The sequence below is a fragment of the Scyliorhinus canicula genome, chromosome 5, assembly GCF_902713615.1.
Source record: "Scyliorhinus canicula chromosome 5, sScyCan1.1, whole genome shotgun sequence".
In the NCBI taxonomy this organism is placed as follows: Eukaryota; Metazoa; Chordata; class Chondrichthyes; order Carcharhiniformes; family Scyliorhinidae; genus Scyliorhinus; species Scyliorhinus canicula.
This window is the reverse complement of record NC_052150.1, coordinates 76240467-76260327: the sequence shown is the minus strand read 5'-3', so window position 1 is coordinate 76260327 and position 19861 is coordinate 76240467. Positions and strand designations below refer to the sequence as shown.

Here is a 19861-nt window from a genome sequence, read left to right as displayed (position 1 = left end):
AGAACGTGCAGACTCCGCACAGACAATGCTGTGAAGCAACAGTGCTAACCACTGTGCTACTGTAACTTGAAGCATATTTTCACAGATATTGTGTGTTTTATGAGGAACTTCAGTTACATGAATAGGTTGAAGGTTAAGAAGGGATTTGATAGAGTTCAAAATGAAAAGGGTCCGGACAGAGAAGAAAGGGAGAAACCTTCCTGCTGGCAGAAGAATTGAGAATCAGAGTATATTAAGTTAAGCTGATGTTGCCTGAAGATTTTTTTTTATTTTTTAAATGCAGCGAGTGGTTAAGATCTAGAATGCAGGCAGCACAATGTCACAGTGGTTAGCATAGCTGCCTCATGACGCTGAGGTCCCAGGTTCGATCCCGGCTCTGGGTCACTGTCTGTGTGGAGTGTGCGCATTCTCCCCGTGTTTGCGTGGGTTTCGCCCCCACAACCCAAGAGATGTGCAGGGTAGGTGGGTTGGCCACACTAAATTGCCCCTTAATTGGAAAAAAAAATGAATTGGGGACACTAAATTTATACAAAAATCTTTTTTAAAAGATCTAGAATGCATCACCTGACAGTCTGGTGTAGGCAGATTTGACCATGGCTTTCTAAAGGGAACTGGCTAATTATCCTGGGGAAAATAAATTGCAGTGCTATGGAAAAAAGGCAGCTGAGCGGGACTCGGTGAGATATACTTGGCAGACAGCTGGCAAGGATACAACAGGTCAAATAGTCATCTTTGATATTAAATCATTTTAATCATTCTATCAACTTTTTTAATAATAAGATTTTATTAAAGTATTTGAAAATTTTTATAACAGTAACAAAAACAATGACATCAACATGGCAAAATAAACATTTCGCCTCCCCAGCCCAATCCTTACGCATCTCAACCATACAACAACAATCCGATCCCCCCCCCCCCCCCCTTGGAATTCTGCATCTGCTGAAATTTTTAATTTTCCCCGAGAAAGTCGACGAACGGCTGCCACCTCCGGGAGAACCCTACTATTGACCCTCTTAAGGCAAACTTTATTTTTTCGAGACTGAGAAACCCAGCCATGTCACTAACCCAGGTCTCTACACTCGGGGGGGCTTCAAGTCCCTCCACATTAATAAGATCAGTCTCCAGGATACCAGAGAGGCAAAGGCCAAGACGTCGGCCTCTCTTGCCCCCTGAACTCCCGGAACTTCCGACACTCCAAAGATTGCTACCTCCAGACTCGGCACCACCCATGTTTTTAGCACCGTGGGCATTGCCATAGCAAAACCCTGCCAAAACCCTCTAAGCTTTGGGCATGCCCAAAACATGTGGACTTTATTTGCTGGGCTTCCCTCGCACCTTGCACACCTATCCACTACTCCGAAGAACTTACTCATCCTAGCCGCTGTCATGTGTGCCCGGTGGGCTACCTTTAAATTGTATCAGGCTAAGCCTGGCACACGATGAGGAGGTATTAACCCTGCTTTGGGCATCCGCACTTAGAACCGCCTCTATCTCTCCTCCTAGTTCGTCCTCCCACTTGCCCTTAAGCTCCTCCACCGGAGTTTCTTCCACCTCTGAAAGCTCCTGGTAAATATCCGATGCCTTCCCCTCTCCCACCCAGCTACTGGAGACTACTCTATCCTGTATCCCCCGTGGCTGCAGCAGTGGAAAGGCCGGCACCTGTTTTCTCAGGAAGTCTCACACCTGCAAATACCTAAAACCAATCCCTGCTGGCAATTTAAATTTATGCTCCAAAGCTTTCAAGCATTTTGCTTTCATACCCACATGGATGTCCTTGACCTGCTGCAATGCTCCATGAAGGCCAATGCAAACTGGAGGAACATTTCATCTTCCAATTAGGCACATTACAGTCTTCTGGATTCGACATTGAGATCAACAAGTTCAGAGTATGACATTTCTCCCCATCATAACCGCGCGTTTTGTTTTCTTGGTTGGTTCCAACACAAACACCCCCCCCCCCCCCCCCCCCCCCCCCCACAGGGCCTTCTGTCATTTGTTCTTTAGTTTTGCTTTCATTGAGCACTGGCCTTTGTTCTCCTACTAACACATTCTATCTAACCTTTATGCCACCATTCCGCACCTTCTTTAGTCCTGATGTGGCGATGCCGGCATTGGACTGGGGTGGGCACAGTAAGAAGTTTTACAACACCAGATTAAAGTCCAACAGCTTTGTTTCGATTGACTAGCTTTCGGAGCACTGCTCCTTTCTCAGGAGAATGAAGAGGTGAGTTCCAGAAACATATATATCGACAAAGATGCAATACGATACTTTGGATGCGAGACTTTGCAGGTAATTAAGTCTTTACCGGTCCAGATGGAGCAACTGGAGAGAGGGATACTGACAGGTTAAAGTGCTGTGAATAGGATTTTGCAAGACCAGGCCAGATGGTGGGGGATGAATGTAATGCGACATGAATCCAAGATCCCGGTTGAGGCCATACTCATGTGTGCGGAACTTGGCTACAAATGTCTGCTTGGCGATTCTGCATTGTCGCGGGTCCTGAAGGCCGCCTTGGAGAACGCTTACCCGGAGATCAAAGGCTGAATGCCCTTGACTGCTGAAGTGCTCCCCGACTGGAAGGGAACATTCCTGCCTGGCAATTGTCACGCGATGTCAATTCATCCATTGTCGCAGCGTCTGCATGGTCTCGCCCATGTACCACACTTCCTGCAGCGTACGAGGTAGACAACGTTGGCCGAGTCACACGAGTATGTACCACGTACCTGGTGGGTGGCATTCGCACGTGTAATAGTGGGTACCCATGTCGATGATCTGGCACGTCTTGCAGAGATTGCCGTGGCAGGGTTTGTCTCGTGTCCATGGCATTTTTTTCAATCTCTCCTTAGCTCTGACCTATCTGACCTTCTACTCTGCTCCACCGTCTCCACCCCACTCTCCCACTATATAGTCCATCACATTTCTACCCTCTTCAGCTCTGAAGAGGAGCCACATGACTTGAAATGTCAATTCTGTTTCTCGCTCCACAGAAGCTGCCAAACCTCTTGAGTTCATCCAGCATTTCCTGTTTTGATTATAAGTAAAACCACTTTGTCTGAGTAGTGTTAAGTCATTATCTAGAATAAACTAAACTTTAGTGTTCTAAGTATGAATTACATTTATTTCAGGTTCTCTGCTCCAATTATCTCCTTCACCATGGGTATACAAGCACTTTATACTTCTATGACTATCCAGGGTGCTCTCCAGAATCATCATTTCTTATTTGAACTGACATGCAGGAACCATTCAACATTGCCCCCCATTTTGCTGAAATTGTTCCTATACTCCACTCATTTCCTCATAAAAGATATTGGGCGCAATTCTCCCAAAGAATGTCCCAGGAGGCAGCAGCATTACATTTCAATCTCACTAATGGGATTAGGGCTACCGGCCCCAGAGAATCACTCCCATTTTTACAGTGAGGACCCACATAGGTCTCAGCTATGTGGAACATGCTATTCCAATCCTACTTGCATACCCTCTTCCTCTGTTACACCCAAGTGCCTCACTCTTATTGAGAATTTCAATTACTATGTCTCCCATCCCTCACCCCTACATGGTCCACCTCTAATTCTTAATTTCTTGAACTTCTCCCACCATGACTCTGGCAATGGGATAACTACATGCATCTATACCAAGCCACCAATTATATTACCTGGATTATGTGTCTCCTCATTTCACTTCCTGTGTAGGTTTCACTCTTTTATCCCATTTGTTCTGGTAAATCTGTTCTGATAACCCTACTTTCTTAATGACCTTAGCTTTTCCTCACTAATGGTTAAGGTGCCTGCCTCTGGAAAAGCCTACAGTGCAGGGTTGTGCTGAAGGACAACGTGAATACTTCTGAGCACCGTGTACAGAGAAATAGTGCAGGAGGAAGGACTTCAGACTCCTGAGTAATTGGACCAGTTCGGGAGTCGAAGGAACTTGTTCAAATGGACAGCTGGAGCCTCAACACAACTAGCACATTAACCTCAAGGGAAAAGGAACCAGTGCCATGGCTGGCATTCAACCCAGGTCAAGGAGAAGGCAGTAGTGCTAACCACTGTACCACCCCAAGGCAGTCTAAAATTGGTTTTCAGTAGGTTCATAAATGCACATAGCATAGTAAATAAACTTAGGGAGCTGCAGGCATAAGTCACCATACAGGACTATGATTGAGTGGCAACAGAGACCTTACTCGAAGAAGAGGATTGGAAATTTTAAAAAACAGAGGCGAAAAAGAAAGGAGATAGCTGTATGGACCAAATAAACTATGAGAGCACTGAAAAGAGATTATGTAGTGGAGGGATTGAGGACACTATTTACTTGGTTAGAATTAAAGAGCAATGGAAGAGCTATTATGTTACTGGGTGTATCTTGCAGGCCAGGAAATTGTGGAAAGGAGTTGGGACAATAATTTGCAGACAAGTTACAGGAAAACGTAAGCAGTGATAACGAGGAACTTCAATAATCCTAATAAAGATTGAGATAGTAACAGTGCAAAGAACGAGGGTGAGGAATTCCCAAAATGTGTACAAGAGAACTTTTTTGTTCAGTCGAACCCAACGAATGAGGCAATGGTCAATCCAGTCTTGGGGGGAAAAAGTGGGCTAAGAGGAGTATGTTTAAGTGGGAGGGTACAAGGGGAACAGTGAGCATCACATATCAGATTTAGAATAGTTTTTATAGGCGGCACGGTGGCGCAGTGGTTAGCACTGCTGCCTACTGTGCTGAGGAGCCGGGTTCGATTACAGCCAGTCCTTGTCCGTGTGGAGTTTGCACATTGTCCCCGTGCTTGGATGGGTTTCACCCCCACAACCCAAAGATGCGCAGGCTTGGCCACACTAAATTGCCCCTTAATTGGGAAACAAAATAATTGGGCACTCAAAAATTTTTTTAAAAGGAAAATTTTTAAAAAAAGATTTCGAATGTTTGACAGAGGGAAAAGCAACAAACCAGTTTAAAAATACTTAACAAGAAGCAGTTAATTTCAGTGAGTTGAAAAGAAATCTGGTCCAAGAGGGTTGGTATCAAACATTGGTAGGCAAAACACCACCACCTTCTGAAGGACAACTAGGGATGGGCAATAAATGATGGCCTAACCAGTGACACCACATCCCGAAAATGAAAAAAAAAATACATTTTAGCAGGAAAATGAGAGGCTGTAAAAAAATAAAGAATTCAATTTTAAAAGTGGTCCGTAAATGGAGAGACCTGGGAGCTGCAGGTACACAAATCTTTGAAGGTGGCAGAAGTTGAGGCAGCTGTTAAAAAAGCAAAAGAGTACAAAATAACGGGGAAGTTATTTGAAACCTTTATCAAACTCGAGGTAGGCCTCAACTGGAGTAGCGTGTGCAATTCCAGGCACCATAATTTAGGACGGTTGACAAGTCCCCAGGGCGTGATGGGATCTACACCAAAATACTGAGGGAGGCAAGGGAGGAAATTGCTGGGGCCTTGACAGAAATCTTTGTTTCCACGTTGGTTACAGGTGAGGTCCCAAAGAACAGGAGAGTAGCCAATGTTGTTTCTTTGTTTAAGAAGGGTAGCAAGACTATTTGTGTGGAATTTGCACATTCTCCTTAGGTCTATGTGGGTTTCGCCCCCACAAGCCAAAGATGTGCAGGTTAGGTGAATTGGCCACGCTAAAACTGCCCCTTTTGGAAAATTGGAAATAGATAATTGGGTACTCTAAATTTTTTTTTTTTTTTAAAGGAAGGGTAGTAAGGATAATCCAGGAAATAAAGGCAAATGAGTCTTACTCAGTGCTAGGGAAATTATTGGAGAGGATTCTTCCCGAAAAGATTTACTCTAATTTGGAAACAAATGGACTCATTAGCGAAGGTGCACGGCTTTGTGAAGGGGAGGTTGTATCTCACTATCTTAGATCATAGATCATAGAATTTACAGTGCAGAAGGAGGCCATTCAGCCCATCGAGTCTGCACCGGCTCCTGGAAAGAGCACCCTACCCAAGGTTAACACCTCCACCCTATCCCCATAACCCAGTAACCCCACCCAACACCAAGGGACACTAAGGGCAATTTAGCATGGCCAATCCACCTAACCTGCACATCTTTGGACTGTGGGAGGAAACCGGAGCACCCGGAGGAAACCCACGCACACACGGGGAGGATGTGCAGACTCCGCACAGACAGTGACCCAAGCCGGAATCGAACCTGGGACCCTGGAGCTGTGAAGCGATTGTGCTATCCACAATGCTACCGTGCTGCCCCTTGATTGAGTTTTTTGAGGAAGTGACGAAGAAGGAAGAGCTGTGGGTATTGTCTACATGGACTTCAGTAAAGCCTTTGACAAGGTCCCTCATGGCAGAGTGGTACAAAAGGTTAAGTCACACGGGATCAGAGGTGAGCTGACAAGATAGATACAGAACTGGTTTGGTCCTAGAAGGCAGACGGTAGCAGTGGAAGGGTGCTTTTCTGAATGGAGAGCTGTGACTAATGGTGTTCCGCAGGAATCAGTGCTGGGACCTTTGCTGTTTGTAGTATACATAAATGATTTGGAGGAAAACGTAACTGGACTGATTAGTAAGTTTGTGGATAATACAAAAGGTGGTGGAATTGCGGATAGCGATGAGGACTGTCAGAGGATACAGCAGGATATAGATCGGTTGGAGACTTAGGCTTAGAGATGGAAGGTGGAGTCTAATCTGGACAAAGGTGAGGTAATGTATTTTGAAAGGTCTAATACAGGTGGGAAGTATACAGTAAATGGCAGAACCCTTTAGAGTATTGACAGGCAGAGTGATCTGGTGTACAGGTCCACAGGTCAATAAAGTGGCAACGTAGGTGGAGTAGGCAGTCAAGAAGGCATCAGTTGGGGCATTGAGTATAAAAATTGGCAAGTCATGTGGCAGGTTTACAGAACCTGCTTGGCCACACTCGGAATATTGAGTACAATTCTGGTTGCCACACTACCAGAAGGATGCTGCGACTTTGGAGAGGGTGCAGAAGATGTTTACCGGGATGTTGCCTGGTCTGAAGGGTATTAGCTATGAGGAGAGGTTGGATAAACCCGGATTGTTTTCACTAGAATGACAGAGGTTGAGGGGCGACCTGATTGAAGTTTACAAACTTAAGTGTGGCATGGACAGAGTGGATAGTCAGAAGCTTTTTCCAAGGATGGAAAAGCAAATTACTAGGGGACATAGGTTTAAGGTGCAAGGAGCAAAGTTTAGGAGAGGTGTGAGTCAGGTTCTTTACACAGAGGGTGGTGAGTGCCTGGAACACACTGCTGGGGGAGGTGGTGGAAGCAGGTCCGATAGTAACAGTTAAGGGGCATCTTGACAAATACGTGAATAAGATGGAAATAGAGAGAATGGCACAGTGACGCATTGGTCGGCACTACTGCCTTACAACGCTGAGGACCCGGGTTCGATCCCGGCCCTGGGTCCCGGTCCTTGTGGAGTTTACGCATTCTCCCCGTGACTGCGTGGGTCTTACCCCCACAACCCAAAGACGTGTAGGATAGGTAGATTGGCGATGCTAAATTTCCCTTAAAAAATAAGGATGGGAATAAAGGGATACGGACTCTGGAAGTGCAGAAGGTTTAGATTAGACATGCATCATAATCGCCATAGGCTTGGAGGACCAACGGGCTTGTTCCCGTGCTGTACTGTTCTTTGGATGTCAAGGCGTTAGAGAGAGTGCAGAAGAGATTTATTTGGAATAGGAATCTAGTTTTATGAATAGCGTGGAGAAGCTGAGGTTGTTTTCCTTAGAGAAGAGAAGAGATGTGTTTGAGGTGTTCAAAATCATGAAGGGTTTTTCATAGAATTTACAGTACAGAAGGAGGCCGTTCGGCCTATTAAGTCTGTACTGACCCTTGGAAAGAGCACCCCACCCAAGTCCACACCTCCACCCTGTCCCTGCAACCCAGTAACCCCACCCAACCTTTTTGGACACCAAGGGCAATTCAGCATGGCCAATCCACCTAACCTGCACATCTATGGACTGTGGGAGGAAACCGGAGCACCCGGAGGAAACCCACACAGACACAGGGTGAACGTGCAGACTCCGCACAGATAGTGACCCAGCTGGGAATCGAACCTGGGACCTTGTGAAGCAATTGTGCTACCGTGCTGCCCCAATTATTTAATAGAGTAAATAAGGGGACCCTGATTCCAGTGGCACAAGGTCACAACCAGAGGGCAAAGATTAAAGACGTTGGCAAATGAACCAGAGACAACATGAGGAAATTCTATTAAAAAAACACAATTAATTGCTTTGATCTGGAATGCAGTCTGACAGGGTGGAGGAAGTAGATTCAATAGTGACATTTAAAAAAAGGAATGGAACAATATTTGAAAGATAAATATTTGAGGGTTACTGGGAAATAGGAGGAGAATGTGATAATTGAATAGCTCTCCAAAGAACCAGCACAGCCGCAATGGGCAAAAAAGGCCTCCTTGCCTGTTCTGCCATTCTATGATTATATATCCTGGCTGCTACCATGAGTTGACGTCCTTTGTGTAACAAGGCTAACATGCTTCCTTATCACTACTATGATTAGACATCCTTGTATAACAGGACTAACACACTTCCTTATCTCTACCTTTGCAAGCCTGTCTCATTGGGTCTGTGGTACTAGCTCGTGATGTGATTAACCACAGACCAGATTATCAACTCTTAACATTATCTTTCTGTGTGAACTATCTTGACAATCTTTGCATTTATCCTATCTTTCCTGACCATCTGACTTTGTTATAAAAAAAAGCACAGGTTCTCAGGGGCCTTTGGGGTAATGGCGGTGGAGCATGGGGGGAGAATTTTTGTGTTGAACTACAGCTAGTAGTTAGCACTTTCATGGAGTCAAATGTTTGAAGGTTTGTGTTCCATACCAGGACCGGGCAAACAAAAACCAAGGTTGACAATTCAGTGCAATATTGAGGGACTGCTGCATTGAGGGAGGTGGTGCCTTTCTGGTGAGAGTTTAACCAAGGCCCCAGCGGCCTGCTCGGGTCGAAGTAAATGGACCCACGGCACTATTTCGAACAGCCTGGGAGTTATCCGATGCCCTGGTCAATATTTATCCATCGATCAGAATTGTAAAAACAGATTTTTCTTTGTAAAAGCTTGCTGTAAGTAATATCCGCGGCAAGGTAGCACAGTGTTTAGCACTGTTGCCTCACAGCGCCAGGGACCCAGGTTCGATTCCCAGCTTGGGTCACTGTCTGTGCCGAGTTGCACATTCTCTCCGTGTCTGCGTGGGTTTCCTCCGGTTTCCTCCCACAAGTCCTGAAAGACGTGTTGTTAGGTGAATTGGACATTCTGAATTCTCCCTCTTTGTACCTGAACAGGCGCCGTAGCGTGGCGACTAGGGGATTTTCACACTAACTTCATTGCTGTGTTAATGAAAGCCGACTTGTGACTCTAATAAAGATTATCATTAAATAAAGTTACGAAGCAGACAACACATTCACCAGTACATACAAGCAAACAGCATATTCGCATAAAAAATTAAAATGCTGTTCAGGTCAGGTAGCATCTGTGGAGAGAATGTGAATAAATGTTTCAGGTTGAGCTGACCTTATAAAAGTTCTGATGAACAGTCATCTTGACTTCTGTTTGACATTACGTAAAGTAAGTCGACCGATGATGCCAGAGTACAAATCTGATTGCGCTAAAGATATCTTGCAGCAATTCACATGTACTTCCTCCAAATGTAGGGTGTGATTCTCCTGCCGCAATGTGCTCTGTGGCAGTGCAATGATGCCAAAGGCCAGGGATCGAGGAAGCCATGCACATGAAATGAAGGTGTTGGGGGGGTTTGAAGGAGGGGGTCCTAGAAGGTAGGGGGTGCTGGAAGGGGGCTTGGGAGGCCTTAAGAGGGGGACCCTCAGGGACCCCATAACAGGGTGTCCTCACCCTATGAGTGTGGGGTAGAGTCCATGTGTGTGGGGGTGACATTGCCCATGGGTGGGGTGAGTGGGGGACTCACAAGCTCACTGAGAGATCGGAGTAGCCTTCCTTTCAAAATGGCGGCCCGAGAGTTCAGCTCCCCAGTGCTAAAAATAAATTCTAAGTGTGTGCTAAACCGGTGAGAAACTCCTCAGGGCCCAAACAAGTGTCATTGAATAGTGGGAGGGAAATCACCGGCAGATCCGACGGGAAACTCCCTGAAAAACCCGCCACAAATTAACTTAGAAATTTTTGGGGAGTATCGCGCCGGTAGTATGCAACAATCATTATTCACCACTGTTGTAACTACAAGTATAGTACTCTTTGTAGCTGACCACCAATATCTATCTCCATTTCCACCCTCATATGTTTTATTCTATTTAGGATTTCAGTCCTGAAGCAGATACCCTAAAATTTGCAAAAGCAAAATGCTGCAATTGCCGGAAATCTGAACTATTTTTAAAAAATATAAATTGAGAGTATCCAATTCATTTTTTCCAATTAAGGGGCAATTTAATATGTTCAATCTACCTACCCTGCACATCTTTGGGTTGTGGGGGCGAAGCCCATGTAAACACGGGGAGAATAGGGCAGCACGATGATGCAGTGTTTAGCACTGCTGTCTCATGGCGCCGAGGTCCCAGGTTCGATCCCGGCTCTGGGTCACTGACCGTGTGGAGTTTGCACATTCTCCCCGTGTTTACGTGGGTTTCACCCCCACAACCCAAAGATGTGCAGGTAGGTGGATTGGCTATGCTAAATGGCCCCTTATTTGGAAAAAAAGAATTGGGTACTATTGAAAAAAAAACACGGATACAAATTGCAAACTCCACACGGACAGTGATCCAGAGCCAGGAGCAAACCTGTGACCTTGGCGGCATGAGGCAGCAGTGCTAATCACTGCACCACCGTGCTGCCCCAGCAATCTATTAATTGGAACTATTAATGGAAAATGCTCGAACTACTCTGGTCAGGCATGAAATGTGGAGAGAGACAGTGTTAAAGTTTTGGGTTGATGAACATTGTCAAAGCATGGGGCGGGATTCTCCGGTCACCGACGCCGAAATCGCGTTCGGCAATTGGCCGGAGAATCCCCGCGGAGTACGCCGTACGCAGTCGGGACATCTGCAGGCCACTGCCGTGCATATGTGCGGCCACTGACACGGAAATTCTCTGGGCGCAACAATAGGTAAGCCAGAGGCTTTAAGCTGCGCGGCTGCTAGACCCCACAGGGTGGAAGATCAGTGCCTGCTTTTGCGCTGTTTTTTCTGGTGTAAAACGCCACGGTTCCCACGCCGGTATCAGCACTTAGCTTAGTCTGCAAATTTCCACACTCATATGTCTTTATTCTATATAGGATTTCAGTCCTGAAGCAGATACCCTAAAGGTTACAAAAGCAAAATGCTGCAATTGACGGAAATCTGAACTTTTTTTAAATATAAATTTAGAGTACCCAATTCTTTTTTTTCAATTAAGTGGAAATTTAGCATGACCAATCCACCGACCCTGCACATCTTTGTGTTGTGGGGGAGAAAGCCACGCATACACGGCGAGAATGTGCAAACTCCACACGGACAGTTTCCCAGAGCCGGGATCGAACCTGGGACCTCGGCACCATGAGGCAGCAATGCTAACCACCGTGCCGTCCCTATCTTTCATCTTTCTGATGAAAGCTCAACGCCCTGACATGTTAGCTTAGTTTCTATCTCTCTCCACAGTGCTGACAAATCTGGTGTGTACTTCTCATATTTTTTATTTTGATGTCACTCAAGAAGCGAAGCGGTTTTCTTCCTTAAATGTTGTACAGGGAAGACGAGGATGTCATTATTGGGGACTGAAACTCTTTCCATTTCAGCACTCCATATTAGCTTCTAGCACTCCCAGGTCAGGAACAGTATAGGCAAATGTCAAGTAAAGCTCATTTTATTCTGCCCCAATGCCACAGCCTCATTCCAGAAATACTTTCTACAGAACCAGCAAATTCCACTGATTAGCCACAGCAGCCATTCTGTGGAGTCTCCAAACGCAATTGCCGATTTGTACCAATTAGGATGTATAGGCCATCTGAGCAGCCTGAACTCATTTGGCACAGGACGCTTACAATCAGCTAGCAGAGCTGACTTGCATCCATTAGTCTGATTTGGATTTAAATCTAGGTTAGAGGTAAATCCACAATGCCACCTAATTCTGCGCTTTCTCTTCTACAACTGTTGACAGGTGTTTTCAGCATTGACTATTCCTAAAATATGCCAAGCGAGCAACAAAAACGTTGCTCAGAATTTGTTAATATGACTCTTCTCTGAAACTCAAGAGGTTATAACCTAGTTACAGGTTGTATTAGAAATAAGAATTCTACTGTAACACCAAAATAGACTTATAACAGAGTATGGATATTCCACAAGTTTAATTTGAGATAGAGTTGTATTTAGATGATTTGAGCAGCACTGTGAGAGCTGTAGGTCCCCTTTTTGAACTTCTTAGTGTCATTCATTTTGGTTTAAAATTATAACATATTTTCAAGAATGGTGCACCAAATAACAAGTTGCCAGCTTGTCTAAGCTATGTAGGCCCATGGCTCAATTGCCAGCTAAAAAAATCATGGCCACAGCATTGGTAGAACACAGTAATTGGGTGCCACTAGACCAGGATGGAAAAAGGGAAAATAAGTCAGTATAACTTATTTCATTTCTAATCCCATGAAGAGAGTGCACAACACGAATGCCAGGTGGTGGACAGATCAATTGGCAATGATGGCCTTTCCTTTTGCCATCTAAACTGTGGTTTCATTCTTATTGATCTAGTCACAGCCAGACAAAGGAAGTAACAGTGTCTCTTTTCAATTAAACACCATTATCTCTGGTGTTCCAAAATAACCTATCCTTGGGCTCTTTCTGTTTCTCCTCTACATGCTGCCCCTAGGTAACATCAACCAAAAACCAAACCTCCATTTCTATGTTGACGATGGCCAGCTCTATCTCACCACCACCTCTCAAACATCAGGCTGCTTGACTGACATCCAGTACATACTTGACTCTATAAAGAGCTTCCGATTGCATTCACATGCCATCATCAAGATTTCCATCTTTGCAAGGTCACCCAATTCCACCTGTACCTCAGATCATATTCCGGAACACTCTTGACTGACTTCCCATGTTCTACTGTCCATAAACCTCATCCAAATATGGGCTGCCCACAGCACAACTCACACCAAGTCCCATCAGCCCATCACCCTTGTGCTCGCTGATCTACACTGATTCCTGGTTAAGCATCGCTTCAAATTTAAAACTGTCATTTTTGTTTTCAATTTTCTCCAAGGCCTTGCCACTCCTTACCTCTAATATCCTCCAGCCCCACAAAACTGCCACAATATCTGCAAGTCACTGATTTTAGTCACTGATTTTAGTCACTCCAATACTGGGAATAGAGACAGCCGGACTTGCGAGGAATAACTCTACTGGGACAGGAGGCAGAGTTTGAAAAAGAATGCAGGAGCCCCATCACAGGAAAGGGGTAAATTAATTGGTTGATGAGAAGTTGCTATTAGGAATTGTGTTTAAATAACTTTAACTAGAAAAACGGATCTTTTTTTAAAATTTAGAGCACCCAATTCTTATCTTTCCAATTAAGAGTAATTTAGCGTGGCCAAACAACCTACCCTGCTCATCTTTGGGCTGTGTGGGTGAGACGCACACAGACACGGTGAGAATGTGCAAACTCCACATGGACAGTGACCCGGGGCTGGGATTGAACCTGGGTCCTCGGCACCATGAGGCAGCAGTGCTAACCACTGCACCACTACAGAATCAGAATTACTGCGACATGGGGCAATTGGAATCAGCTGAATGGATGAGTACGGTTGTGTAAGCATTTACTACTTTTATCACTTATAGTTTGTAAGATCTATATTGTGTGGTCTATATTTGTAAGGACTATATTCTGGAGTACCAAGGACCAGGGAAGAAGGGCCCTAGAATAATTGCTATTATTTGATTTTAATTATCTTCCAAAAAGTTTCATTTACAGGGGTAAGTCACGGCAGGAGAGCACAATGTCACGGTGTGCGCCTCCAGCTCAATGTGGGAAACTGGGAACATTTCCAGTGCATGTGTGCAGGAAGTGTTTCCAGCTGCAGCTCCTGGAAGGCTGGGTTTTAGAGCTGGAGCAGCAGGTGGAGACACTGTGGAGCATCCCCGGCGAAGAGAGTATTGTGGCTAGCGCGTATAAAATGAGAGTCACATTGCAGGCAATGACTCCACAGGCAGGAAAGAAAACGGTGACTAACAGGCAGACTAGGAGGGGGGCAGTGCGGTTCAGGAGGTCCGGCTAATCATCGGCAGGCAGTGCAGGAGTCTCCTGTGGCCATTCTCCTGCAAAGCATATATACTTATTTGGTCCTGTAGGGGGGGGAAATGGCCTCCCAAGAGAAAACAGCAACAGACAAATTCATTGCACCACAGTTGGCACTGCCACACAGAGGAGGAGTAAAAAGTGTGGAAATGCAATAGTTATAGGGGATCCAATTGTAAGGAAAATAGGTCGGAGTTTATGTGGCCACAAATGAGACAGCAGCACATTATGTTGCCTACCTGGTGCTATGGTCAAGGATATCTCGGTTGCAGGATGATTTGGAAGGGGAGGGTAAACAGCCATTGGTCATGGCACACATTTACACCCGTGCCTCCATGTGGCTGGGGGATCTGATGGAGTTCTTGGGCTGGATTCTACGCCCTGCCGCGCCACTTTTCTGCCACAACCGGCGGGATTCTCCGTTACTCCGGCCGGTCAATGGGGTTGCCCATTGTTGGGCAGGCCCATGCCATCGAGAAACCCCCGGGCCGGGTCGGCAAAACTGAGAATCACGCTGACGGAGAATTCCGCTCCTTATACCTCAAGAAAGTTAAGTACACCGTGAGGGAAGAAATCGAGGGGTTCTATGGAAGATGGCAGTCTTTTGTTGTTTAATTCAAGGAATTGCTCACCATTAGTTGTTGGGGGTGGGAGTCAGATTTTGTGAATGGTTGTTTTATGCATGTAAATGTGTTTATTTTTCCCTGTTATTCTGTATATTATAAAGTGAAAATCCCCATAACCCAGTAACCCCACCTAATCTTTTGGACACTAAGGGGCAATTTAGCATGGCCACCCCACCTAACCTGCACATCTTTGGACTGTGGGAGAAAACCAGAGCACCCGGAGGACACCCACGCAGACACAGAGAGAATGTGCAAACTCCACACAGACGGTCACGCAAGTTCAGAATGAAACCTGGATCCCTGGTGCTGTGAGGCAGCAGTGCTAATCATTGTGACACTTTGCCACCCTTAATGCACAGAGCATTCGCAATAAAGTGGATGAACTAATCACACAGATGTAAATGGGTATGATATAGTCGGAATTATGGAGACATGGCTGCAGGGTGATCACGGGGGGGGGATTGAACATCCACCCAATTCGGTATTTAGGAAGGACAGACGAAAAGGAAAAGATGGTGGGGTTGCATTGCTGGTTAAAGAGGAAATTAACCCGATAGCAAGGGAGGACATTAGCACCGACAATGTGGCATCTGTATGGGTAGAGCTGAGAAACATCAAGGGGCAAAAAACATTAGTGGGGATTGTAATCGACCACCAAACTGCAGTGATTTTGGGATGGCATCACACAGGAAATTAGAGATGCATGTGATAAAGGAACATCAGGAATTATGGGTGACTTTAATCTGCATGTAAACCAGGGGCTGGTTTTGTACAGTGGGCTAAATAGCTGGCTTGTAAAGCAGACCAAGGCCAGCAGCGCGGGTTCAATTCCCTTACGAGCCACCCCGAACAGGTGCCGGAATGTGGCAACTAGGGGCTTTTCACAGTAACTTCATTTGAAGCCTACTTGCGACAATAAGCAATTTTCAAATTGGACAAATTGCATTAGTAACAATACCATAAAGGAAGAATTCCTGGAGTGTATACAGGATTATTTTCTGGTCTAATACATTGAGGAACCAACTAGAGAACAGGTCATCCAAGGAAAAGGGAATTATTGACCATCTAGTTGTGCGAGGCCCCTTGGGGATGAGCAACCATAATGTGATAGAATTCCTCATCAAGATGGAAAGTGATGTAGTTAATTCTGAGGTTGTCATGATTCTGTAATGGGATGAGGCACGAGGTGGCTATTATGGATTGGGAATCATTACTTAAAAGGATGACAGTAGATAGGTAATGGCAAACAGTCAAAAGTGCGCATGGATGAACTGCAACCATTGTTCATTCCTGTCAGGTGCAAACATATAACGGGAAAGGTGGCTAAATAATGGGTAACAAGGGAAATTAGAGATAGAATTAAATCCAAGGAAGAGGCATATAAATTGGCCAGAAAAAATAGCAGACCCAAGGATTGGGAGCAGTTTAAAATTCAGCATAGGACAAAGGGATTGATTAAGAAGGGGAAAAGTAAGAGAGTAAGCTTGCGGGAGCATAAAAACTGACTGCAAAGACTTCCATTGGTATATGAAAAGAAAAAGATCGGTGAAGACAAATGTAGGTACCTTACAGTCAGAAACAGGAGGATTAGGGCAGCACGGTAGCACAGTGGGTTAGCACTGCGGCCTCACAGCGCTGAGGTCCCAGGTTCAATCCTGGCTCTGGGTCACTGTCCGTGTGGAGTTTGCACATTCTCCCCGTGTCTGCGTGAGTTTCGCCCCCACAACCCAAAAATGTGCAAGCTGGGTGGATTGGCCACGCTAAAACTGCCCCTCAATTGGAAAAAATTAATTGGGTACTCTAAATTTATTTAAAAAAGGGAACAAGAGGATTTATAATGGGGAACAAAGAAATGGCTAAGCAACTAAATACATACTTTGGTTCTGTCTTCACAAAGGAGGACACAAATAACCTGCAGAAATGTTGGGGAACACAAATCAGTATTAGTGTACTGTTGGTGATGACTGAACACAGTAAACTTGAGTTGAAGAAGTCAAGACTTTTTAAATTTTAATTTTAAAAAAAATCTTTATCGTCACAAGGGCAACACGGTAGCATGGTGGTTAGCATAAATGCTTCACAGCTCCAGGGTCCCAGGTTCGATTCCCAGCTGGGTCACTGTCTGTGCGGAGTCTGCACGTCCTCCCTGTGTGTGCGTGGGTTTCCTCCGGGTGCTCCGGTTTCCTCCCACAGTCCAAAGATGTGTGGGTTAGGTGGATTGGCCATGCTAAAAATTGCCCGTAGTGTCCTAAAAAGTACGGTTAAGGGTTGTTGGGTTACAGGTATAGGGTGGATACGTGGGTTTGAGTCGGGTGATCATGGCTCGGCACAACATCGAGGGCCGAAGGGCCTGTTCTGTGCTGTACTGTTGTATATCTAGTAGGGAAATGGTGTTGGTGAAATTGATGGGATTGAAGGCTGATAAATCCCACGGCCTGAATCTACATCCCGGAGTACTTAAGGAAGTGGCCGTAGAAATAGTGGATGCGTTGGTGGTCATCTTCCAAGATTCCCTAGCCTCTGGAACAGTTCAAACACTATTCAAAAAAGAAGGTAGAGTGAAAACAGGGAATTATAGGCCAGTCAGCCTGACGTCGGTGAGGGAGGATGCTAAGGTCCATCAGTCATGATCATAATAAATGGTTCAGCAGGGCCGATTGGTCTCCTCTTGTTCCTATTTTCTATGTTTCATATATTTTACACAAATCATGTTACTCCATTTGATCACTGGGGTTGTTACCCTCACTATTTCACAGACCGGAAAGAAACATATTTTCCACATTTATTGCCCAAACTGATCGAATTGTGTGTGAGGTTGACTCAGGGCCGTGGTCACATACGCCTTCCCGCAATGCTGGTTTGTCAACATAGTTTCAAAACTACCGCACATAAGAGAAGTGAATGTCTGGATTCCAGTCACTTTCAGTCAACTTCTACATTTACTTCAGTTTTGATTTTTTTTGTTGGATGTGCTGTAAGCAGTAAAATCGAAAGAACCCGATTGTTAGCTAACAACATAAACAACTTTCCCAATTGTGAATGGTTTGTTCCTGCACACACTCCAGCAGAGCCGTGTATGAACCTTTTTAGTTGTGGCACTTCAATCAGTGCCCAGCCTGGGACACGGCACATTTTTTAAGCAGGGCGACGACCGGCAAACAGAAACCAAAAGGCCACAGGAGCCGGAGCCAAAGGGAGAATGGAAATGAGGAAACTCTCCGATTTGACACTACAGGGATTGCTTAAAAGGGGAGAAACAGACGGGAATTCAAAAGCTCTGCCAAATTATATTCATTGATACCAAACATCGGTTCTCTTTTTTTATCCAAAAGACGGCTGTCCCGTGAGGTTCGCATGTTGCAACTTTCATCCCCGGCGAGGAATTGTTACCGTTGCAACATTGTAATGGCAGCCTGTCAATTGGAGCCAGCACCGCCGCAGCCCACCCTGCCTGTCACTCACCTGTCCAGAGCACCAAGACACCGAGGGAGTGGACACAACACCAGCTCCTTCCCACTTAGTGCAGAGACTGGATTACCCCGGTCACCTGACACGGACCAACTTCTCAGCTCTGCTGCTTCTGCTTCCGCCCTTACAGCCACATCGTTAAAGGGCACCGCATCGCTGTGGAGGCTAAAAGAAAACCAGCCCTCAAAGATGGAAATCCCCCAAAACGCATCCCGTCTGATGCCACAATCCATGTGCAACAGCAGCAATCCAGTTCTTCGTTTGTAATAATAATAATCTTTATTGTCACAAGTAGGTTTACATTAACACTGCAATGAAGTTACTCCAAAATAATGAAAATAAATTGGACTGCAATTATTTATTTTTTTAAAAATAATTTTTATTGGAATTTTTTACAGAAAATATAAAAATAACAACAAGTATAGCAAAAAGCAGTAATATGCAACTAACAGCCCCATAACACCCACAATTCCCCCCATACCGTAACATCAAATGTATCACACTCCCCCCCACCCCCCCCCCCAAACAAGAGAACTTAACCATAAATTAAAATTAAATAAATCAAATTTAAATAAAATAAGCCAACATAATCAACGTCCCCCCACCCCCCCCCCCACCCCCCGGGTTGCTGCTGCTACTGTCCCAGTACCTTATCGTTGAGCCAGAAAGTCGAGGAAAGGTTGCCACCGTTTAAAGAACCCTTGCACCGATCCTCTCAGAACCGCAATTATTTATGATGGCACAATTATAATGACAACGTGTAATTATATAGCAGCTTTAACAGTAAAACATCCACAGAGGGAATTCCAGAGCTTTTAGCCTTGACACCTGATGGAAGGGCGACCCATGGTGTAGCAATTTTTAAAAAGGGAATCCTCAAAAGGCAGGATTTGAGGGGCAGCACGGTGGCCTAGTGGTTAGCACAGCAGCCTCGGGGCGCTGAGGTCCCAGGTTTGATCCCGGCTCTGGGTCACTGTCCGTGTGGAGTTTGCACATTCTCCCCGTGTCTGCGTGGGTTTCGCCCCCACAACCCCAAAAAAATGTGCAGAGTAGGTGGATTGGACACACTAAATTGCCCCTTAATTGGAAAAAATAATTGGGTAATCTAATTTTTTTTTTAAAAGGCAGGATTTGGAGAAGGGCAGATTGCGAAAGAGACAGATGTCTGGAGGGCAAGGCTGTGGAAAATTTGAAGATAAGGATGAGAATTTGAAAATCGAGGCCTTGCTTAATCGGACTGCTGTACACATAATTCTTATGTATGTTCAGTAAAATATGTTCATATGTTTCTATTTATGCATATATAGAGACTAAAATGAAGATAATATTTCTATAAAGTCCTTACAGTGCAGGAGGAGGCCATTCAGCCCTTCAAATCTGTACCAATCGTCCGAAAGAGCACTCAACCTAGGTCTACTCCCCCGCCTTATGCCCGTAACCCTGCACGTGCATTGATCATAGCCAATCCATGTACCCTGTACATCTTTAGATACTAAGGGGAAATTTTATACCATTGGAATAT

General features: G+C 45.2%; 1 protein-coding gene across 4 annotated transcripts in view; it reads right to left on the bottom strand.

Moving 5' to 3' along the window:
- snx10b (sorting nexin 10b) overlaps window positions 1-18664 on the bottom strand; it is an 82525-nt gene extending 63861 nt beyond the window's left edge. Inside the window, exons 1-3 of one of the 4 annotated variants that reach the window (XM_038797252.1) lie at window positions 18334-18664; window positions 16748-16783; window positions 1990-3023 (exon numbers count right to left, since the gene is read on the bottom strand). In XM_038797252.1, coding sequence (XP_038653180.1) covers window positions 2867-3023; window positions 16748-16783; window positions 18334-18572 — 432 coding nt within the window. In that variant the 5' untranslated portion in view covers window positions 18573-18664 and the 3' untranslated portion in view covers window positions 1990-2866. Of the gene's footprint in view, window positions 1-1989; window positions 3024-16747; window positions 16784-18333 lie in introns of those variants that run through there. The other 3 variants (XM_038797249.1, XM_038797253.1, XM_038797251.1) reach the window with 3 other exon arrangements.
- Between the last annotated feature and the right edge of the window lie 1197 nt (window positions 18665-19861).